This window comes from Bufo gargarizans, chromosome 11 (genome assembly GCF_014858855.1).
Source record: "Bufo gargarizans isolate SCDJY-AF-19 chromosome 11, ASM1485885v1, whole genome shotgun sequence".
NCBI classification, from domain to species: domain Eukaryota; kingdom Metazoa; phylum Chordata; class Amphibia; order Anura; family Bufonidae; genus Bufo; species Bufo gargarizans.
In genome coordinates, this window is record NC_058090.1 from 52,383,671 (window position 1) to 52,409,179 (window position 25,509).

General features: G+C 40.5%; 1 protein-coding gene across 1 annotated transcript in view; it reads left to right on the forward strand.

Annotated features, from left to right (window-relative positions):
- Nucleotides 1-24,786, forward strand: part of CFL2 (cofilin 2) — a 54,908-nt gene extending 30,122 nt beyond the window's left edge. The window contains exons 3-4 of the mRNA XM_044272482.1: nt 2,160-2,236; nt 23,369-24,786. Coding sequence (XP_044128417.1) covers nt 2,160-2,236; nt 23,369-23,484 — 193 coding nt within the window. The 3' untranslated portion in view covers nt 23,485-24,786. The remainder of the gene's footprint in view (nt 1-2,159; nt 2,237-23,368) is intronic.
- Nucleotides 24,787-25,509: the final 723 nt, after the last annotated feature.

Here is a 25,509-nt window from a genome sequence, read left to right on the forward strand (position 1 = left end):
ATCTGCTCATATTCAGCCAAATGCTTCAGAACTCATTGGACGGCGCTTCACAGTGCAGTGGACAATGACCCAAAGCATACTGCAAAAGCAACCAAAGAGTTTAAGGGAAAGAAGTGGAATGTTATCCAATGGCCAAGTCAATCACCTGACCTGAATCCGATTGAGAATGCATTTCACTTGCTGAAGACAAAACTGAAGGGAATATGACCCAAGAACAAGCAGGAACTGAAGACAGTTGCAGTAGAAGCCTGGCAGAGCATCACCAGGGATGAAACCCAGCATCTGGTGATGTCTATGCATTCCAGACTTCAGGCTGTAATTGACTGCAAAGGATTTGCAACCAAGTATTAAAAAGTGAAAGTTTGAGTTATGATTATTATTCTGTCCCATTACTTTAGGCCCCTTAGCAAGTGGGAGGCACATATCCAAACTGTTGTAATTCCTGCACCGCTCACCTGATTTGGATGTAAATACCCTCAAATTAAAGCTGACAGTCTGCAGTTAAAGCACATCTTGTGTGCTTCATTTCAAATCCAGGTGTATAGAGCCAAAAATGTTAGAAGTGTGTCGATGTCCCAATATTTATGGACCTGACTTGTATAGCTGGTATAAGTTATACATCTTGTAGTTATATGGACCATGATGCTGGTGTAACCTAGGTATTTGCCTGTATTATACAGGAGATGCCCACTTGCCCAGGTTATACCAACATGGTTCATGTCACTATATACAAGAATATGCATAACTTAATAGATCAGCTGTACATATATATTTGTATATAGGAGATACCCAGGTTATACCAGCATGGTCCATATCACTATATACAAGAAGATGTATAACGTATACCAGCTGTAAATATATAATTACATACAGGAGATACCCAGGTTATGCCAGCATGGTCCTTATCACTATATACAAGAAGATATATAACTTATACCAGCTGTACATATATAATGATATACGACGATTGATTGTCCTATCGTCCACCTTTGACTAAGCATTGCCCATCTCTAAGCCGACCCCGCTTAGCAGCTGACAAGGCTTAGAGGGAACACTGGCCCCAGTCAGTGTTTGTGCAGTGAGGTCTAAACCTCTCTCCAGATTTGAGTGCTGGCTTTGAGTGTTGCAAGCATCACAAACCTGGCCTTCCAAATATGCAATATGCTTGTATCTAGTGCATATTAATTCACCCTCATATACAGTTCAAGGCATGCATGCATTGCACAGGACACACACTTAGCAGCATTGTCCATGGAGCACATGTTTAATTAGGCATGAGTAGTAAGAATAAAAATACAGAATAAATATGAATTTTAATTTAAAACCATTAATTTGGGAACTTGTTATAAAACAAGGAAAATCTACTAAACCTTGGTCTCTATGTCTTTGTGCTTAACTATGGGGCAGTGTTAAACTATGCACTTATCTGTCTTTTACTCTACTCTTGCACACACACTCCACTCAGCAAACACCGCTTGCAGTCTCTGTGGCTTGGGACTGGAGTACAGTGCTTGGCATAGAGCGGCATTACACATACTTGACCTGCCGCTCCATTCATTTCAGGGGGTCCCACAGGGTCTGGGGCTCCAATATCGTTATTGTGGGATTGTGGATTTCCTCTAACCCGTGGATACGAGATAACTTGAAATAACCAGACTATACCGTTAACTTATATGAGCTTGATCACTAACATACTACTCATTTCTATTTCTGTATTGCAGTGTATTATGTCTGTGATGCATCCTATTAGGCTATACCTCTGAAGGCAGATCTAGGGGCCATGGTTAGGCCCCTGATTACCACAGTAATCCATTGGCACACTCTCTCCCTCTGTCAAACCATTTTTATGTTGCCATCAGCAGTGAGGTTAAATGGCCAAGATTGGAGCTAACAGAATACTATATACCCATCACATTCAAGTGATGAGATGGGCACAGTTCCTGTGCCCAAACCAACACTTCAACATGTATACTGTTGTACGATTTTCTGGGTATGACCCTCTTACCATGGTATAATAGTGTGTCATTGGGTGGGAAGAGGCTAATTAAGAAAATAAACAGTATGCTAATATACCTATTACCCCACTGTTCGTGTTTCTATGTAATACAGTAAATAATTTTTTGTAACACCTGGCTTTTGGCTTTTATGTTATTTTCTAGGGCACCTGACAATGCACCTCTAAAAAGCAAGATGATTTATGCCAGTTCAAAAGATGCAATTAAGAAGAAGTTCACAGGTGTGTACTATAGTACTTCCTATATGTTCTCTTTTTGTTACTAAAGTAGGCTATAATACTGTTTGTCCATCTAACCAAGCATAATTTTTTTTCTCCAGGATACAAATAGTAACATAAGATCAGTCTTAAAGTGGTTGTTAGGACTTAAATATTGATGACCTATCCTCAGGATAGATCATCCATATCAGATTTGGTGGTGGGGGTCTTCAGTGTATACCAGGCAGAGCGCTACATACAGTATATTAAGTAGTATGATATTGAACTGGATTGGGCTGCAGAAAGGCCATGTGACAGGTGGACAAGATGTCGCACAAGATTGACACCTCCACTCCATTCCACTTCTGATTAGATATTGATTCTGAAGACAAATTCATCAATATTTAAAGCGGTTGGCCACTTTGTTTTTTTTCACCAATTTGTTTGTGAGATTATTATATGACACTTACTAATATAGCCTGTGTTGAAATTCTGCACCATTTTCTATATTTTATAAGGTATGCCTCCATATTTAGTCTTTTGTGCTGTCCACACAGAGGTCCTGCCCATAAGATGGCCACTGATGGAAGGTCATGTGACCAGGCAAATCACCTCCATATGATGCCTCCTCCATTCAAATACATTGCACCTGCCATCTGTACTAATTCTGTTGGGAGTTTAGTGCAGGTGCAGTGTGTCTGAATGGAGGATAGTAAAGTGAATTCAATGGCACTCCTCTAGTGAAAAGGTGGTGCTCTGTGGTAAAACGGATTTTAAAACAGATATTTATATTCAAAGACCACGGCACTGAATAGTTACGTTGCATAAACTTCTTGTATTTTATTTTGTTTAATCCATCCTTAAAAATAATTTTTAGCCATTGGCCAACGTTTTCGGATCCTGCATCCAATATGCTAAAATTAACTAAGGCCGTGAACAAGGTCTAGGTTAGACCGAAACGTTGGCCAGTGGCTAAAAATAATTTTTCAGGATAGATTAAATTAAATAAAATACAAGAAGTTTATGCAACGTAACTATTGAATGGAGGAGACATGATATAGAGGTGATTTGCCTGGTCACATGACCCTCCATCAGCACAAATACATTAGTCAACAGTAACCAGAAAGTGGCCAACCCCATTAAGCCCCAGAAAACCCCTTAAAATAGTTTTAGTGCCTTTAGTGTGAAGATGGCCAAATCCACTGGATGCTCGATATACCAAATGCCCAAACTCAAACATATTATTGGGATTCTATGTTTATTGCCAGGTGGAGTATGTAGAATCAGTGGCGTAATGTGGGTTGCCAGCACCCGGGGCAAGTCATGTATTGCGCCCCCTAACCTGTGGACATGCCTCTTTTTACAGATAATGTAGTAGTCCTATGTAACACCACAGATAACAGAGATAACTCTCTGAGTACAGATAATGTTGTAGACGGGTGTGAGGCCACAGAATTCAGAACACGCACAGTGTGACCTGAAGTCTGGGGCCAGGATGCGTCAGGGTGGGCCATATTCTCAATCCACCCCCCAACCCTCCTGTGAAACAAATATGTGTTTGGACATTACATACTTGACTACAAAATATACAGCACCCCATACCTCATCCAAAAGTACAGCACCCCATACCTCATCCATCCAGTAACATCTCCTGTGATGTAGACTTTTCTCAACGTCTTCATTCAAAGATAGGACCGTCATGACACCTTCTTTCAGCCGCGTCTCGTCTCTGCAGAGTTTTATTATTATTATAATATATAATGGCCCCTCTGTATTATTATAATATATAATGGCCCCTGTGTAATATTAGGATATATAATGGGCCATTATATATCCTAATAATACAGAGGGGGCCATTATATATTATAATAATACAGGGCGGTCATTATATATAATAATTATACAGAGGGGCCATTATATATTATAATTATACAGTATTATTAATGGGCCCTATGTGTAATTATAATATATAATGGCCCCTCTGTATAATATATAATGGCCCCTCTGTAAAATATATAATGGACACCTCTGTATATTATATAATATATAACGGTCCCCATTCTTTCTAAATATGGTAGCCTCCTTTGTATCTCTTCTGCCTCCCCCCTCCATAGTGCTCCCAGTACTTACATAAAAAATAAAAATAAATACTCACCTCTCTTCATCACCTCTTGTAGCCTTTGCTCTGGCGTCCCGGCGCAGGCGATCAGGAACACATCACTGTGACCTGCTGTGCCTTGTCATTATGTCATCTCGCGCAATTCTACTGCTTCATAGGCCATAGGCTTCCATCACCCTTATTATACTGCCTGCTGCCTGGCACCCCTACAATTTGGCGCCCGGGGCAGCGGCCCTCCTGCCCACCCCAAGCTATGCCACTGTGTAGAATAAAACAGATCTTTAGCTTTTTTGCTTAAGGTTAAGTATCGCAGAAAATGTTTTTGAGACACACACAGGAATAGATACAAAAGAGACATCTCATTTTTTCTTTTATACTTTTCTTTCCTTTTGAAACCTCCCCTGGCTATAGCTCACAAAATATAGAGGAATTAGGGCAATTAATAATTTGCACATTTTTGCACAAGTGCCATTTTGGGCAAAATGTTCCAACTTAAAAAAAATAAAAAATGTTATGCCCCTCTCACTTCTTAAAGGAGAAGTGTCTGGGGCTTAACAGGAGGGCCTATGGCCTCCCATAGTCTGACAGATTTACTATAATCTATGTAGAATCTGGCACAGAGTATAACTGTCATACATTTGCTTTTGTGGTACACAGACTGCCAGAAGACGTGTGATATGGTAACTTTAAATAAGTTTGAAGGGAACCTGTCACCAGTTTTATGGTGTCCTAACTAAGGGCAACATAAATAAGTGACTGATTCTCTTAGCAAAATGCTGGGTCACTTTCTTTAATTGACCCAGTCAATCTGCCAACTCTTGTATTGAAAAGCTCCAGCTGATAATGATGAGTCATGAATATTCATGAGCTCCTGACTCTCCCCGCCTACCTGCTGCTGATTGACAGTTATTTTCCATATGAATCAGCAGCAGGTGGGCAGGGGAGTGGCTATAGCTGTTAATTAAAAAAACATTGGACTCACTGACATCACGCTGGACTCAAATCAGCTCATTAGCATGCGGCATCTTTGTGTGTATATTATGGAGTAACTATCTGTCACACCAGTAAGTGAATACATCTAAGGCACTTTTTAGTAGTTAATGATTGTATATAATTAGTTAGATTATAATCAAATATCCACATGACAGGTTCCCTTTAATCATATTTTCAAATATTGGCTATTATCTTCCTTGTTCTGTTAATTTCTGAATGATATAATCTTTGTATATACATCTATCTGGTATAGACTGTATACAGACACCAATTGTATGTATCGGTCTAGACAAAGGAATTCACTGCCTTATCGTGATTGATTCCATATGCTAAGCTATGGAGACACCTAGGTTCTGGTTACCACAGTTGGCATATTCTGATTGGTTCATTTGAAACCCCTATTGTAAAATATAAATACCCAGGCCTTTTTCTATAAATTAAAAAACTCTTCTGAGGGAAGGCAGCAGAGGTATTTCACATGTTCAGTGTCTATGTCCTTTTTATGACCGGTCATACACTCTTACCCTTGGAGGGAACATTATAATTTGGAGCATCACAACAATTAGTTAGATTCCACCTTAGGAATCATAAAAAACAATTACCATAACACGTGTCAAATTTATTAAGAGGCCTGCTCCTCTTGATAAATGTGGTACATTTTACTCAGATGCACTTCGTATTAAAACTGGTATATGATATAGCAGCCTTAATAAATCCATCCTCCCATCTGGGATTATAGGCTAAGGGTCCCTAAACACATGATTGTTGCACTGGTGTTTTTTACCAGTTAAAAAAAGGCAGAAATAATCACAGGCATTTTTTGCCATGTTTACAGTATTTGGGAGTTTTTTCAAGCAGTGTGTTTGCCTACTAGCTACCACCTGGAGCTGCTGTTTTTACTACAAAAATGTATGTACAAAAATGCCACTAAAAACACAAAAGTGGGAAAAAAAAGTCAGCAAAAAGTATTTGTTAAAGCACGCTAAAGGAGGTTTCACACACAGCCTTTTCCTGCTTTGATGACATTCTGTGCACAAGCCTGGGCTGCTAGATGGATCAGGTCTGCCTCTATGCACGGAACGTCACCTTGAAAGCTGTGCTGTTGGAGCAACAAGCCACACCCCCTGCACTGCCTGGTCTGTTGGCTGAGCTGTCTGCCCTGTGTCTCCCCTCCTACTGGATTCTTCAGCAAAGTTTAACCCCTTCTACTATAAGCAGCACAGACTCAGGGCTGGAGGCTCTACCTCAGGTACTGAGCAGCTGCAGGGTTTCCTTTTCTCCAGGCAGTGAAGAGACAAAGGCTGTGCACAAGATCTTCCCTCCCTCCTCACTCTGCAAACACAAAGCTGGAGACTGGAGGAGTTCTTTCCTCTGTACTCTTTTGCTGACTGCGAGAAAGTGGCTACAGAGCATTGCACAGGAACAGGTAGGGGGAAGATCATGTGTGTATCAGCAATGTCATTGAACTGTACAGCTGGGACTTGTAGTCCCACACATGCAACATGAGCATCCCAGCAGTCAGACTGCAGACAGGGCAGCACTTGTATTCGCTCCCTCTGCAGAGCAGGGGGAGAGGAAAGACAGTCTTTGTTCACAACCACAAATATTCATGAGGAAAACCTCAGAAATGGTTGTTACACACCCCAACAGCTCTGCAACTGCATGTCAACAAAGGGCCAGAACAGAACTAGGGAAATGAGTAAATCAAATTTTTTTTTGCCTAAAACTTGCTTAACTCATGTAACAGATTTACAGTGCTTTATTTTTTCTTTTTACATAACTCGTACAACCTCTTTAAGAACAGCTCAGGTAAGATGGGCGACACCATAATTATTTTGTTTGATTCCTTATACATGACCACATGTCCACAAAAAAAAAAACGGATCGGACACAGAAAGAAAATACGTTCATGTGCTTGAGGCCTAAATAACAAATAGAAAAAAAAAATTCTTACCCATTTTAAAATCTTCATTGCAAATGCATCTTATACTGCACAAAATAAACCATTGAATCTGAAAAAAAAAGTAGAGGAACAAGATAAATCCAAAAAGAGTGAAACAAAACAGTGGATTTAAATTGTCAACCAAGTAAGGGCTCTTTCACACTTGCGTTCTTTTCTTCCGGCATAGAGTTCCGTCGTCGGGGCTCTATGCCGGAAGAATCCTGATCAGGATTATCCCAATGCATTCTGAATGGAGAGAAATCCGTTCAGGATGCATCAGGATGTCTTCAGTTCAGGACCGGAACGTTTTTTGGCCAGAGAAAATACCGCAGCATGCTGCGCTTTTTGCTCCGGCCAAAAATCCTGAACACTTGCCACAAGGCCGGATCCGGAATGAATGCCCATTGAAAGGCATTAATCCGGATCCGGCCTTAAGCTAAACGTCGTTTTGGCGCATTGCCGGATCCAACGTTTAGCTTTTTCTGAATGGTTACCATGGCTGCCGGGACGCTAAAGTCCTGGCAACCATGGTAAAGTGTAGTGGGGAGCGGGGGAGCAATATACTTACCGTCCGTGCGGCTCCCGGGGCGCTTCAAAGTGACGTCAGGGCGCCCCACGCGCATGGATGACGTGATTGCATGGCACGTCATCCATGCGCATGGGACGCTCTGACGTCATTCTGGAGCGCCCCGGGAGCCGCACGGACTGTAAGTATACTGCTCCCCCGCTTCCCACTACTACTATGGCAACCAGGACTTTAATAGCGTCCTGGCTGCCATAGTAACATTGAACGCATTTTGAAGACGGATCCGTCTTCAAATGCTTTTGAGTTCACTTGCGTTTTTCCGGATCCGGCGTGTAATTCCGGCAAATGGAGTACACGCCGGATCCGGACAACGCAAGTGTGAAAGAGGCCTTAGAAAGAAATTGCTGTTTGGCCAGGTTCACGTACAAGTTGACAATGGCATTTTTTTAAGTTCTAACATAGATTTTACATACATTACATACATTACATACAAGGAAAGGGCTGATGTATTAGGGGCTGGCCGTAATGCACATGGCTGGTATCTGTGTTTTGCAGGTTCCGCAATTTGCGGACCAGAAAACAACAATGGTCGTGTGCATGAGCCCTTAAACAAGGAATATTGTGAAATATGATCATGTTTGCGGTGACAAATGGACTTGCAGCATAACACTCACTGTATGTATGCATTCAGTAGCATTTTCTGGTCAAATTATGCATTTCTGCCAATACTGTTTGCTTACAACGAGTTCTGCATGAGGTTTACAACAGCTTCCCTTTCAAAAGCAAACAAAATGTGATTGAAATAAAGTTTAAACGAGAAACAATAACACATAAATAATAATAAGAAACACATAAAAATACAATAATTCTAAATCAATTATGCAAAATTTTATATTGTAACCTAGCCTGTCGCATTGTCCGTCACTCCACAAAGTGGAGTTGTCTTCAAGATTTCTCCTCATTCCAAAAAAGGTCAATGGCTGGGAAAAGGAATTTAGTTTGACAGCGATAGTACATTTTTTCCAAAATAATTACCATGCCTAATAAGTTGAAAAGCTCATTGAACTTTTGAAAATTTAATCCATTGAATAATAATCATGAGGCCACTAGTATGTTTACTGAGTTGAATCTACCAATTTTTAGCTGGAACTCCAAAATTGTGAATGGATAACCTTGGTACCACTTACCTTTTATTTTTACTGCTGGGCCATCAAATGTTTTTAAAAACTCTTCACTAATTGCACTTTGTGGAATACTGACGCTTTACCTTCATTAATAGATTATTCAAACATTATTTTAGATATTAGAAACTTTTGATTTTGGCTTCCTTACTGTCTTGAGCCTGAACAAGGTATTTTTCCATCTCACAAGACCGTTATTGGTAAAAGTGGCAGTCCTTAAAGGGGTTCTCCGGGAACAAGAAAATGAAAATACTTGAATATTACTTTATTATAAATATACTCTCAAACACCTTTCATTTTTTATAATAGATAGTTTTGTCTAGGGAGCAATCATCAGGGGAAACAAAATGACCGCTGTCCCATTAGTTCACACAAAACCTGTCCTGATCACACATGAGGACAAGTTACTTTACAACACTGAGTTAAAGAGCTGCCTCCTCCTCCTCCTCCTCCTCCTCCTCCTCCTCCTCTCTACTTGTCAGGGATTATGATCCTGAATACAGATGATAAGAACTTTAGCTGAATCTCTAAGGAATTTAGTTAATGAGGAGACAAAGTACAGAGAGGACGGACAGGACAGGCTGTGGTAATGTGGTAATGGAGACTGTAAACAAGTGCTGCTGCTCATTAGCCTCACCCTCATGTCTCCTAATAATCTCCATTGCCACAGAGATTCACCTGTATTCAGGATCATGACTCCTGACAAGCAGAGCACAGAGGAGGATGAGGCAGCTCTATGGCTCGTTGTGGTGAAGTGACTTGTCCTCCTGTGTGATTAGGACAGGTTTTGTGTGCACTAAAAGGACGGCGGACATTTTATTTCTCCTAATGATTGCTCCCTAGACAAAACAAGCCATTCTAAGTAATGAAAGGTATTTGTGAATATATGTATTATATAATAATATTTAAGTATTTTAGTTTTTTTAAATTCATGAAGAACCCCTTTTACCACTTCTAGACCAGGCCATTTTCCCCCTTCCTGACCAGGCCTAATTTTGCAAATCTGATCAAATGTGTCACTTTATGTGGTAAAAACTTTGGAACGCTTTTACTTATCCAAGCCATTGAGAGTTTGTTTTCTTGTGACACATTGTACATCGTGTTAATCGTAAATTTAAGTCAATATATTTTACTTTTATTTATAAAAAAAATCCAAAAGTTAATGAAAATTTGAAACAATTCACTGTTTTCTAAATTTGAATATCTCTGCTTTTAAGACAGATAGTGACACCTCATAAAATACTCATTAATTAACATTCACCATATGTCTACTTTATGTTGGTATAATTTTGGTAATGTAATTTAATTTTTTTAGGACGTTAGAAGGTTTAGAATTTTAGAAGCAATTTTTTTTAATTTTTAGGAAAATTTCCTAAATCTATTTTTTAGGACCAGTTCCATTCTGAAGACTTTTTGAGGAGCTCACATAATAGAAACCACCCATTTTAGGTACTACTACCCCTCAAAACTATTCAAAACTGGTTTTAGAAATGTTGTTAACCCTTTAAGTATTCCACAGGAATTAAAGCAAAATAGAGATGAAATTTCATTTTAATCAATTTTTCCTGTAACACATCAAGGGTTAACATCAAAACAAGTCTCAATATTAATTACCCTGATTCTGCCGTTTACAGAAACACCCCATATGTGGTCGTATACCGCTGTTTGGGCACACAACATAGCACAGAAGGCAAGGAGCCCCATATGGTTTTTGGAGGGCAGATTTTGCTGAAATGGTCTTTGGGCACCATGTTGAATTTGAAGAGGCCCTGAGGTAACCCCACAGTGAAAACCCCCCCAAAGTTACCACATTTTGTAAACTACACCACCCAAGGAATTTTTAAGGGGTGTAGGGAGCACTTTACTCAACAGCTGTTTCATAGAATTTTTAATACTTGGTGTGAAAATGAAAAATTACGTTTATTTTTTTACAAGAAAATGGTGCTATAGACCCAAACTTTATTTTTCACAAATGATAAAAGGAGAATATCCCCCCCCCCCCCCCAATTTGCTACCCACTTTCTCCTGAATACAGTAAGACCCCAATTGTGGTCATAAACTGTTATTTGCCAGGGCTTAGAAAGGAAGGAGCGGCATCTATCTGGATTTTGTAACATGGAATTTTCTGTCATGGTTTTTAAGAGCGATAACTTTTTTATTTTTTTGTTGACTGATATGTGTGAGGGCTTATTTTTTGTAGGACAAGCTGTAGTTTTTATTGGCACCATTTTGGGGTAGATTTGGCTTTCTGGTAGCTTTTTATCTAATTTTTTGGGAGGTGAACTCACAAAAAAAGAAAGCAGTTTGGTGTAATTTTTCTAATTTCTTTTTACACCGTTCATTTGATAGGGTAGATCATGTGATATTTTTTGTAGATAGACATATTTGGTATCGTTATGTCTGTAACTATTTATTTTTTATTTTTATGTTTTACACAATTCGAACATTTTTAGGTAAAAAAAAAATCATGTTTTTGTGTTGCCATTTTCTTAGTACCAAATTTTTTTATTTTTTTTCTGGCTATGGTCTTGTGAGATAGCTTTTTTTTTTGCGGGATGAGGTGATGTTTGCATTGCTACCCTTTCGGGCTACATACAAATTTTTGTTTGATTGATGTTATGTTTTTTGGGAGGTCAGGTGACAAAAAAAAAAAGCTGTTTTGGCTTAATATTTTTTTTATGTCATAATGGGGTAGATCATGTGATATTTTTATACAGCGGGCCACCACGACGCGGCAATACCAAATATGTCTATTTTATTTAACTTTTTATATTTTGAACATTTTTTTAATGACTTAATTGGGGAAATTTTATTTTTTTACATGTGAAACTTTTTTTTTCCTTTTTTTTTTATAAAACACTCTGGGGGACATTTAACTTCACTTGTTTTTTTTCACTATTCATTGCTCCTGTAACTGGAGCTGACATAGTAGCCCCAGTTACAGGGGAAATACACCCCCAGAGAGGCTGTACAGCATTATACAGCACTGTACAGCCTCACTGCAGAGCTGATCGAGGTCTTCTGGAAGACCCGGCAGCAACTGCACTCCCCCGGCAGTCACATGATCACTGGGTCGGGACAGGAAGCAGCACATCTCTTCCTGATCTGTACACACAGCGCTCGTTCAGCGCTGTGTATACAGCAATCTAGAAGGCAGGGACACACAGGAACGGTCCGTGCCTTCTCTCTGGTTTGCCCTGCAGTCACTGCTGTCTCTGAAATAGCGTTCTAAAATGTCTGATCAGAGATAAACCCGACCACCCAGGACGTTTATAGTCAGTGGGCGGTCGGGAAGTGGTTAACATTGAAATCTTCTTTCCTAATGCTTGTATGTACCATAGCATGGCTTTTTTTTTTAAGAGGGAGAGGGGAATCAAAGTCAGATTGTCTGCAAGGTACTGGCATGCTAGTCATTAGATAAGGATTTTAATTTTGAATATTTGGTGAGAAACTAAGACTACTTTCACACTCGCGTCTGGGTCCGCTTGTGAGATCCGTTTCAGGGCTCTCACAAGCAGGCCAAAACAGATCAGTTCAGCCCCAATGCATTCTGAATGGATAAGGATCCGCTCAGAATGCATCAGTTTGGCTCCGTTCTGCCTCCATTCCGCTCTGGAGGAGGACACCAAAACGCTGCTTGCAGCTTACAATGTAAGTCAATGGGAGCGGATCCGTTTTCACTGACACAATATGGTGCAATGGGAAAACAGATCCGTCCCCCGTTGACTTTCAATGCAAGTCAGGACGGATCCGTTTTGACTTAGTCTTTTTTTTCAAGAATAATGCAAACGGATCCGTTCTGAACGGATACAAGCGTTTGCATTATCGGTGCGGATCCGTCTGTGCAGATACAAGACGGATCCGCACCGAACGCAGGTGTGAAAGTAGCCTAAGATAGTCTGATTGGCCAGACAACTGTGATACTTTTTCTTTGTTGGTAAAATAACAGAGTTCTGAAAAGAAAAATCTGTTTCAGATGAAACAGTACATTTGCCGGGTAGCTTGTCAGTTGTTGTAGGCTGTGAAGTATCTAGTAGTCGACTTTGATCCGAGCTTGTAGGTCCAGCAAGATTTGTTTCTGGAGTTCTTTTTCATTTTTGTTTTCTATCCTTCTTCAAATTCTCTTCTATTAATAATTCTCCAACTGGAACAGAGTTCTTGATTGTTGGCAGTGCATCTTGACAGAGAGTTTAGCCATTTGTAGTTTCTTTGTATCTGTCATCAGTTAAATGCAGAGAGCACATTTGGATTTTTTTGGACTTGTACTCCTCACGAATAGTTGTGACCTTTTGGTCTAAATTGCTGAAATTGTGGCCTGTTTGCTGAAGCCATTGTTCGATCCTTTCAGGATCAGCGGATGTCAAATCATTGCTACTTTCTTCCAGTTTTGCTCAAACTTGTTTTTTTTTTTTTTTACAGTATGGCATTTTTATTTCCTAAAAACGAATAATGATTAAAATTATTTTTTTATGTCAGATTTGTATCTGTACAAAATCAATTACAGGATCAATTACAATAATATTTCAATACTAGCAGAAGGACCCGGCTTCGCTCGGGTATATTTAATCTATTTCATTTAAAGTTTGTGTTAAAAGATATCAACTCTATCCACTATAACAGTGACATCTACAGCACGCCGCCCCCAAAACAGTGACCTCCACAGCCCCCCACCCATTAACACTGACCCCTCCACAGTGCCCCGTCCCTTAACCTCTTAAGGACACATGATACGGTACGGCATGTTGTCCTGGTACTTAAGGACACATGACGTACCGATACATCATGTATAGTTCCGATTATCAGCGGGCGGTGATCGGAACCCGGTGCCTGCTCAAATCATTGAGCAGGCACCTTGGCCAAATGCGCAGGGGGGTCCTGTGACCCCCCCTCCCCCCCATGTCGGCGATCGCAGCAAACCGCGGTCAATTCAGACATGCTGGCACAGATGCCATGTGTTTAACCCCTTCCATGCCGCAGTCCGTAGGGACCGCTGTATGGAAAAGGGTAAGAGGGAGGGAGCTCCCTCCCTCCCCATCACCCACTGCTCTGCTGTGGCAGCGAGTGATGGTTACCATGGCAACCGGGCGCCTTCACAGGCGTCCGGCTGTCCATGGTACTAATCAGAGGATGTCCATGGTGCTGATTAGACTTCTGCTAAAGGCAGAAGTCTAATCAGACTTTGTAAAGTGAAAATACAGTACAGTACACTATAAAGTTTCTGTACTGTATTATACAGACATCAGACCCACTGGATCTTCAAGAAGTGGGTCTTCAAGAAGTGGGTCTGGGTAAAAAAAAAGTAAAAAAAAAAGTAAAAATCAAAAAACACATTATCACTGATTAAAAAAAAAAAAATTCCCTACACATGTTTGATATCACCGCGTCCGTAACGACCTGATCTATAAAATGGTCATGTTACTTTATCCACACGGTGAACGCCATAAAAAAATAAAATAAAAAACTATGATGAAATTGAAATTTTGCCCACCTTACTTCCCAAAAAAGGTAATAAAAGTGATCAAAAAAGTCGTATGTATGCCAAAATAGTACCAATCAAACCGTCACATCATCCCGCAAAAAATAAGACCCTATCTAAGGGCTCTTTCACACTTGCATTGTCCGGATCCGGCGTGTACTCTATTTGCCGGAATTACACGCTGGATCCGGAAAAACGCAAGTGAACTGAAAGCATTTGAAGACGGATCAGTCTTCAAAATGCGTTCAGTGTTACTATGGCAGCTAGGACGCTATTAAAGTCCTAGTTGCCATAGTAGTAGTGGGGAGCGGGGGAGCAGTATACTTACCGTCCGTGCTGCTCCCGGGGCGCTCCAGAATGACGTCAGAGCGCCCCATGCGCATGGATGACGTGTCCATGCGATCACGTCATCCATGCGCGTGGGGTGCCCTGACGTCACTTTGGAGCACCCCGGGAGCCGCACGGACGGTAAGTATACTGCTCCCCTGCTCCCCACTACACTTTACCATGGCAAACAGGACTTTAGCGTCTTGGCAGCCATGGTAACCATTCAGAAGAAGCTAAACGTCGGATCCGATAATGCGGCGAAACGACGTTTAGCTTAAGGCCGGATCCGGATTAATGCCTTCCAATGGGCATTAATTCCGGATCCGGCCTTGCGGCAAGTGTTCAGGATTTTTGGCCGGAGCAAAAAGCGCAGCATGCTGCGGTATTTTCTCCGGCCAAAAAACGTTCCGGTCCGGAACTGAAGACATCCTGATGCATCCTGAACGGATTTCTCTCCATTCAGAATGCATGGGGATAATCCTGATCAGGATTCTTCCGGCATAGAGCCCCGACGACGGAACTCTATGCCGGAACAGAAGAACGAAGTGTGAAAGAGCCCTAAGATAATTGCCCAAAAACTGAAAAAACTATGGCTCTCAGAATATGGAGACACTAAAACATGATTTTTTTTAATTTTGTTTCAAAAATGAAATAATTGTGTAAAACTCACATAAATAAAAAAAAGTATACATATTAGGTATCGCCACGTCCTTAATAACCTGCTCTATAAAAATCTATAAAAATCACTCTCTATAAAAATCACATGACCTAACCCCAACTAAAACAGTGTAAAAAAAGCTATTTTTTGTCACCTTACATCACAAAAAGTGTAATAGCAAGCGATCAAAAAGTCATGCGCACCCCAAAATAGTGCCAATAAAACCGTCATCTCATCCCGCAAAAATCATACCCTACCCAAAATATTTGCCTAAAAACTATGGCTCTCAGACTATGGAGACACTAAAACATGATTTTTTTTGTTTTAAAAATGAAATCATTGGGTAAAACTTACATAAATTAAAAAATAGTATACATATTAGGCATCGCCGCATTCGTGACATCCTGATCTATAAAAACTATTACATGATCTAACCATGTTGAAAATAACAAAAAATAAAAACAGCTATTTCTTGTTACCTTGCCTCAAAAAAGTGCAATATAGAGCAACCAAAAATCATATGTACCCTAAACTAGTACCAACAAAACTGCCACCCTATCCCATAGTTTCTAAAATGGGGTAACTTTTTTGGAGTTTCTACTCTAGGGGTGCATCAGGGGGGCTTCAAATGGGACATGGTGTCAAAAAACCGGTCCAGCAAAATCTGCCTTCCAAAACCGTATGGCATTCCCTTCCTTCTGTACCCTGCCATGTGCCCGTACAGCAGTTTACGACCACATATGGGGTGTTTCTGTAAACTACAGAATCAGAGCCATAAATATTGAGTTTTGTTTGGCTGTTAACCCTTGCTTTGTAACTGGAAAAAAATTATTAAAATGGAAAATCTGCCAAAAAAGTGAAATTTGGAAATTGTATCTCTATTTTCCATTAATTCTTGTGGAACACCTAAAGGGTTAACAAAGTTTGTAAAATCAGTTTTGAATACCTTGAGGGGTGTAGTTTCTTAGATGGGGTGACTTTTATGGAGTTTATACTCTAGGGGTGCATTAGGGGGCTTCAAATGGGACATGGTGTCAAAAAAACTAGTCCAGCAAAATCTGCCTTCCAAAAACCATACGGCGCACCTTTCCCTCTACGCCCTACTGTGTGCCCGTACAGTAGTTTACGGTGACATATGGGGGGTTTCTGCAAACTACAGAATCGGGGAAATAAATATAGAATTTTGTTTGGCTGTTAACCCTTGCTTTGTTACTGGAAAAAATTGATCAAAATGGAAAATTTGCCCAAAAATGTAATCTCTATTTGCCATTAACTCATGTGGAACACATAAAAGGGTTAACGATGTTTGTAAAATCAGTTTTGAATATCTAGAGGGGTGTAGTTTCTAGAATGGGGTCATTTTTGGGTGGTTTCTATTATGTAAGCCTCACAAACTGACTTCAGACCTGAACTGGTCCCTAAAAAGTGGGTTTTTGAAAATTTCAGAAAAATTTCAAGATTTGCTTCTAAACTTCTAAGCCTTGTAACATCCCCCAAAAATAAAATATCATTCCAAAATGTATCCAAATATGAAGTAGACATATGGGGAATGTAAAGTAATAACTATTTTTGTAGGTATTACTATGTATTATAGAAGTAGAGAAATTGAAACTAGGAAATTTGAAATTTTTTACAAATTTTGGGTAAATTTGGTATTTTTTTTAAAAATAAAAATGAATTTTTCTGACTTCATTTTACCAGTGTCATGAAGCACAATATGTGATGAAAAAACAATCTCAGAATGGCCTGGATAAGTCAAAGTGTTTTAAAGTTATCACCACTTAAAGTGACACTGGTCAGATTTTCAAAAAATGGCCTGGTCCTTAAAGGGGTTCTGCACTTTCCATTAACTGATGATCTATCCTCTGGATAGATCATCAGCTTCTGATCGGCGCGGGTCCGACACCCAGGACCCCCGCCGATCAGCTGTTTGAGAAGGCAGCGGCGCTCCAGCAACGCCGCGGCCTTCTCACTGTTTACCGCCGGGCCGCCCACCCACTGACGTCACGACTTGTATCAAAACTAGAGTGGGCGCAGCTAAGCTCCATTCAAGTGAACAGAGCTTAGCCGCGCCCACTCTAGTTGATACAAGTCGTGACGTCAGTGGGCGGGCGGCCCGGCGGTAAACAGTGAGAAGGCCGCGGCGCTGCTGGAGCGCCGCTGCCTTCTCAAACAGCTGATCGGCGGGGGTCCCGGGTGTCGGACCCCGGCCGATCAGAAGCTGATGATCTATCCAGAGGATAGATCATCAGTTAATGGAAAGTGCAGAACCCCTTTAAGGTGAAATATGTCCTAAAGATGTTAAAATTGGACCTCCACAGCGACCCGCCCCCTTAACAGTGGCCTTTACTGGATTGGGGGTGTGTCCTTTTCAACAGCTTACTCCAAGACAGCAGCACTGTACTGTCTGAGTGCCTAACCAGATCGTGGCGTGGCTTAGCGTGACCTAGAAGTTGATTTTTAACTTCATTTTTTCAATCTCAGTCGGCTGAGACGTAGGAGGGGCGTGGCCTAATCAGATTTGGGGCGTGTACTTTTGAACAGCTCACTGTGCTGTCTGAGCGTGAGCTGCAGGGAGAAAGTCACCCTCCCACCCCTGCAACTGACAGAAGTAGATTTTTACCTTCATTTTTTTCAATCCTTCAGGAGTGGGATGGGGCATGGCATAACCAGATAAGGGGCGTGGCTTGGCTGGGCCTGGGTTTTAAGTATTTTCAGGGTGGATACATTGTGGCAGGGGGCGTGTCTGGGCTCCTTCCTGCAAGAGTGACGCCCCTCTGGGCACCTTACTGGCTCATTTGCATACAAAATAAACTGGATTTTCAGAGGATAAAAACATCTATTACTGGAACAAAGGCACATCTTGAAATAAGGTACTAAGTGCTATTAGGCCATGGCTTTACTTCAATAGCAATTATCCTTGTGACAGATTTCCTTTAAAGCTCTCCTACAGCAGTGAAGATAAATGGCTGAGACCTGGTCTAAAATCTTCCCGGACACCTAATGTACCTGTGTGCCATATTTTGTGATTGTAAATGCTACGGTGCAGATTCCTTTAGCGGACATACAGACACACACATACACTCAGCTTTATATATTAGATTAAAGTGTAACTGTCATTTTCTTTTTTAATATGTATGGGCAGTGATACTGACCATTTTGGTAATATACTTTAATTACTGAAATCATACATATCTATTACAAAAAATACCGTAGCTCTAAAACAACACTGTCTTCTGTTTATTAACCCTTAGGGGATCGGGCAATTTTCTTTTTTTTTTGTTTCGTTTTTCACTCTCTGCATTCCCAGAACCATAACTTTTTTATTTTTCACAAAGCCTTACAAAGTCCTACTTTCTAATGGTGCCATTTATAGTTACATACAATGTCGCAGGTTAAAAAAAAAATCTAAATGGGGTAAAATTGGAAATAAAACGCAATTCTGCCACAATTTTTTTTTATTACGGCGTTCACTATGCAGTAAAATTGACCTGTTACCTTCATTCTCCAGGTCAGTACGATTACAACAATATCACACTTGTATAGTTTTTCTTGCATTTTAATACAGAAAAAAATTACATTTTCTCATCACCATATTCTGGCCACTATACCGTTTTTGCAGTTAGGGTACTCTCACACTAGCGTTATTCTTTTCAGGCATTGAGTTCCGTCACAGGGGCTCTATACCGGAAAAGAACAGATCCGTTTTATCCTAATGCATTCTGATTAGAGAGCAATCCATTCCGGATGCATCAGGATGTCTTCAGTTCAGTCTTTTTAACTTTTCAGGACGGAGATAATACCATAGCATGCTGCGGTTTTATCTCCGTCCAAAATTCCGGAACACTTGCCGGAATGCCGGATCCGGAATTTTTTCCCATTGACATGCATTAATGCCGGATCCGGCACTGAGTGTTCCGGAAAAACAAATCCGGCATTGCTGTCTGCGCATGCTCAGACCGCAAAAAAATTTAAAAAATAAATGATTCCGGATGACACCGGAGAGACGGATCCGGCATTTCAATGCATTTGTCATATGGATCAGGATCCTGATCCATCTGACAAATGCCATCAGTTTGCATGCATTTTGACGGATCCGGCAGGTAGTTTGAAAGTACCCTTATGCATACAAAGCTTTGTGAGGGCTCATTTTTTGCGGTGCAATCTGTACTTTTCAATAATTCCATTTTGAACTGTGTGTGACTTTTTTCAAACTTTTTATAGAAGAGTTGTGGAGTTGAATTGACAAAAAATAGCGAATTGACTGCTTTTAGTTTTTTTTTTTGTTACACTATTTGCAGTATGGGATTGATATTGTTATATTTTAATAGTATGGGCGTTTTCACACATTGTGATGCCCATGATGTATATTTTTTTTATTGGTTAGGTATTTTGATTTGAGGGAAAAGGTGGTGATTTCAACTTTTATATATTTTTTATATTTTTAAAGACTTTTTTTTAAACTTTTTTAAGTCATCCAAGTTGACCACAACTGGCAGTAATAAGGATTGCCCGTTGTGTTCATTGATGGCAATATATCCATTATTGAACATTTAATTTTCCATATAACAATACAGTGGCCTATATCGATATATATTCCACTAATAGCTGCCGAAGCCTGCTTGAGACTTCGGGCTATTAGAACAGTGTAACACGTTCCCTGATCTCAGTCGGGGAACGCTGTTACGAGAGCGAGAACGCGTGGCTCCCGCTTCCGGACTGCACAGATGCCATGGTAACATTTGACCATGGCATCTGAGGGGTGTAATTTATGTGATCATCCTTATGGCTGATCGCATACATGTGCCTGGGGTCTCTGGTGTTTAAAACAGAGGAAACCCAGCAGCTAAGGCACCCGCTGCATGCACAAGTGGGCGCCATGTTTAAAGACGCGACCTCCGCCATACATATTCAGCGGAGGTCGCAAAGGGTTTAAAGGCTATGTACACCTTCGGGGATAAATTTTTTTACGACTGCATTTTGCTAATCTTTAGCTAAAATGGTTGTGACAAAGTGTTACCTTACCTCTAAATTATTAAAAGGCCATAAACACTTGTTTAAGCCACATTCTTATCAGTAAGATAATAATTGAGCTATAATGTAGTGTTTCTAAGGTCAGAGATCGGCAATAAGGAGCTGCCTGACGGAAAAAATTGAACATTAAGATCCTGCTACTAGAGCATTTCAGCCCTGTACAGAGAAAATGGCATAACATCTTTAATTAAGACCACTTGAAAAAATGTGTATGCTCAAAATGAGTACAACGCAATAATAAAAAATTGCCCCAGAAGTCTACATAGCCTTTAAACTGTGAAGATGTGCTCAACACTGACTGTGTTAAGTAAACAAAAGACAGCGAGCAATGTTAAGGCTCAAAATGGGCCACTTTAGAGCTATTTTTCTAATAGAAATGTACGATTTCAGTAATTAAAGTATATTACAAAAATGGTCAGTATCACTGCCCTCGACAGTTACCCTTTAAATATATTCTAAGCTAACAGTTTAAGGGTAGATTAATAAGCTGAAATATGACTAAGCCTTGTCCTTCACGTGGCAGGAAAATAGCAGAGGGGCTGACACCCCACTGTTTCCTATCTCACAAAGCAGTGCATGCCAGCAATGCAAACAGCGTAGCACAGAAAACTATGCAGTTGCCCTAACTTGGAAACATCTTAGCTTGCTGTGCTATGCTGGTTGTGTAGATGACGTACACTGTAAGCTCTGACTTGTGTATTACCAGCAGCTGAGTTGAAATGAATGTGACTTGTATTTGAACTTGCTTTCTCTTTTATTTATTAAAATCCAATGGCTGTAAATGGAAAGCAAGCCGCTAATGCTCAGTATTTTCTCTTTCACTTAAGGGTCCCCTTAAGGAGCATCTGTCAGCATGATCAACCCTATTAAACCTGGTAGGGCTGATCATGCTGACTAAAATACTAACTTTCTGTTGTCTCAAAGGTTAATAGTTGCTTATTTATTGTACTTTTTGACCCCTTCCCGACTGCTGCCATACATGTACGGCGGAAGGCAAGTCTTTAAAGATGGCGCCCATTCCAGAGAATGTACCAAAGCTGGCGCGATGTCTGCTGTTTCACACAACAGACACCCGGGGCTAATGTCTGTGATAATGCTGATCGCAGACATTAAACCCACTCAGATGCGTTGGTCAAATAATAGTATTTGATAATATTATATACAATATTATTATAATTAATATTATTACCCATATAGGCTTCTGGCCTGTTACTGGTATATTCAAATGCAGACCTGCAGGAAGCAGCACTGTTTTGGAATATACAGACTTTTGTATTCAGTAATGGATAAAATACCATTACTGAATAGAAATGGTAATCTAATAATGGAGTCCCCTTGTGAGCCCATAAAAAAAAATATATAAAAAAATGTTTACATGCACCGATCACCTCCATAGTATTGGGAAGAGCACTCGTTGCTGCTTTTGCTTGTCCTCATGCATAATCATTTCTCCTGGGCAGCAGATCGCTGATTAGACCGCATGATCTGCTGCCTGGGAATGATGATTGAGGTGTCCGCAACTCTGATCACTTCACCCATTGAATGAGCATTTCACTCGTTCATAGGGTGATCTGCGACACCTTTAGATGGGCTGATTATGTGGAATGAGCTTTTATAGGAGTGTTCTATATCGGCCAAGGTTAATCCATCGCACCCTCAAATGTCAGGACAGCCGTGGAAGGGGTAAGAAAAACAGATAAGGGTGGAGCTGATTAACAGCTGAAGAAATCATGTGAAGGACAGGAGACAAAGCACATACAGGACTCTACACCCAGCTTCAAGGTCCCGTCCTGCGGCTTCCATTATAGACGGACATCTTATTAGTGGTCCACTCGCCCCTTCATCCTTTCTGGCACAACACTTGTAGGAATAAGCTTATTTTTTGGAGGAATACACTTTATACACTAGAAGTAATGCTGCACATCCTCTATTATTGTGCCTCCTCCATGTGTGCCAGGCTGGGTCCAATAGAGACTGAGGGGCCAGTATTGGCAGCTGCTATGGATGCTATAGTGTTTGACTATATGAAGAAATTTACCTATAGAAGACATCAGGCACTGGCAGGAGCTAAAGGGGTATTTTATTATTCCCCATAGAAAAGTCACAAATCTGTATTTTGCACCCCCTCGCAAAGTGTACAAAAAAGGAAGCATCCGGGGGAAGTGAGGGCATTGTGAGGGTGGGGCCATAGGCATAGCACATGCCAGACTTGATAAATCAGGGCTTAAATGTCGTTGGTCTTCTTTCCTGGGAGGGGAAGAATGTTCTGGTGAAATATGACCCTAGATGATGTGCAGACATGCGAAGAAGCTGGCACATACTAAGAGCAAGGCGCATGCGCAGGATTTCAGATGAGAAGACAGGAATGCCAATCAAAGACAAGTGGGCAGGGAAGAGGTGGCCGGGAGCAAGACCCGATTTGATGTCAATACTCATTAGCAGGAAAACTTTATAGAGCGATTTCTGAACATAACAAGCTGTTTGGAGATTATGAAAAGCATGAAACTATTAGAAGGACTCCAGTGGAACAGTAACAGCAATGACAGGTTCCCTTTAAGCAAAACTGTCTGGAGAGTTGCATCATTTTAGTATTTCAATTGCATTGGAGCAGTATTAAAAAGTGCTTTCAAAAGTGAACTTATAGGGGGAGATTTATTAAGACTGGTGCAAAGAATGCTGGCATACCAACTAATCAGATTACACCTTTTATTTTTCAGAGCTCCGTTGGAAAATAAAAGGATCAATCTGATTGGTTGCTATGGGTATTTAACCAGTTTTCCTTTGCACCAGTTTGGATAAGTCTTTGTCATAGCCTTTAAAGACATTTTTATCAGAAACGTTTATATGTACATTTTATGTATTATATGGATTTTTATCTAACGTGTATTTCATCTTTTTAGGTATCAAACACGAGTGGCAAGTGAATGGCATGGATGATATTAAAGACCGATCCAACCTGGCAGATAAACTAGGAGGGAACGTGGTTACTTCATTGGAAGGAGTTCCATTAAAATGAAGGAAATTCTTGTATTTTGGAAGCTTACAATAATTTAAGTAGCAGTTCCTGTTATGACTATAGGAAGTTTTTTTTTTATTTATTGATTTTCTTTTCAATTTCCTTTTACCTCTATGAACTGAATAAACCCTTTTGGTGCTTGAGAGATGAAGTGAAGAACTAACAAAAGTACAACCATAGTCAAACTTAATGGAAAAGCATTAAGGGTTTGTTCATACAGCCTTGGAATTGATCCTGGCAAAGGATAGCGCTTTCAGTTAATTTGGATGTCTTTATACTTTTCTTTAAAAAAAAAAAAAAAACAGAAGCTAAAAATAAGCTGTAAAATGCAAGTGTAAATTAAGCCTAATGTATGATTTAAATTCGGATCCTCTGCCTTAAGCCAGTCACAGCCGAGCGAGTTCAGTGCGAGAATCTCACAGCGTGTTAGTGCGAGTTGCCGTTTTGAACTCTGCTCCTCCGACAAGATTGCACAGCATTATACTGATTTTTATAATGCTGTGTGATTCTGAGAGACTTGGAATATACTAAATTATACTAACAGCATTATGTCAGTGTTAATGCAACAGATTTCAGGTCTCGCAGGGTCACACAGCATTATAAATCATTATAATGCTGTTCAATCCTGTCAGAGGAGCGAGGCCAGAACGAGAAATCGCATGGACACACGCAGCGAGTTTCTCGCACTGAACTCACTCGTCTGTGACTGATCTTAAACTTAATGTACTTTTTTTAACAGCATGCCGTTTCTAGGTCTAACATTCTGTTTCAAATTAAAATATAAAATCCTATCTGCCTGCAGCCACCTCTAGGGGAAGCGCACAAGCTTTCTGCAAACAGTCTTTATAATTGAGTTTGGTGTGTAATATGCTACTATATTCCCCCTAGTGATGGCTGCATGCCAACAGAATTTTATTCTTTAATGTGGTTGTCTCATGGCGGCAACCCTGTCCATTTTCCTTAGTCAGCATATGGACCTCATAGAGGGGGATCCTCTGTTTGGGACCCCTCCTCTATGTCCTAGAACAGAGGGCCGCTCTGACAGACCCTATAAATGTAAGCATTACATCGACGACCATTCACAGAAATGGCCATTATGTAATTCTATGTTTTTCCTGCAGTAAAAGTGGAGATGTATGCCTTATGCCTTAATGCAGTATTCCCACAGTAACAATCGCTTACAACTGCGGGATAGATAAGCAGGAACTGCTGCGATCAGTTGGTTAATACACCATATTTTTTTATAAAATGGCGTTATTTTCATGAGCCACCCCCTTTAACGTGTATACAGGCGATTTGGTGCTTTGCATCACAAAAATGGAGCCCCGCCCACTAATTAATTATATATATAAAATACCAAATACCGCAGCAGCACAGTCAGACCGTGTATACTGGGTGCAATTCCTCACAGAGGTCGGCTTCTCCTCCACGATATGTACTTTCCAAAGAACGAGGCAGCACTTCCAGATTTCGGTGACAGGGGGAAGATCCCAAAACTTTATTCCCCAGCAACGTTTCGGCCTACTCAATGAGGCCTTTGTCAAGCTTGAAATCTGGAAGTGCTGCCTCGTTCTTTGGAAAGTACATATTTATATTTATATACACACACAGTATATACACACACATTTATATTGGTGGAGTATATTTGAAGGGGTTATCCCACAATGAATGTGAAAAATGAAAATCAGACATCATATAGTACATGACAATCTCTTTCTAACAAAGCTAGAACCAGCCCTGTACCTCACATGGATACAGAGATCTCCACATTCATTGTTCCAAATGCTCTGCTAGATTTATTTCGAGCTGACAGCTCGGAGAGCATGCCCTTTCTCAGGGGTGGGTGTCCTGTCTGCTGCAGATGTGGCAGTTGAAGGATGGACCTGAGCATGTGCGTCCACCTCAGTGAGGTGGACAGAGATGATAGAAAAAGAGCAAACAGCAGGTGGTGCTATACAGATAGATTTAATTAAATTCACTGGCTATACTGAATTTTTAATTATCTGAACTTACAAAAGTATTGAG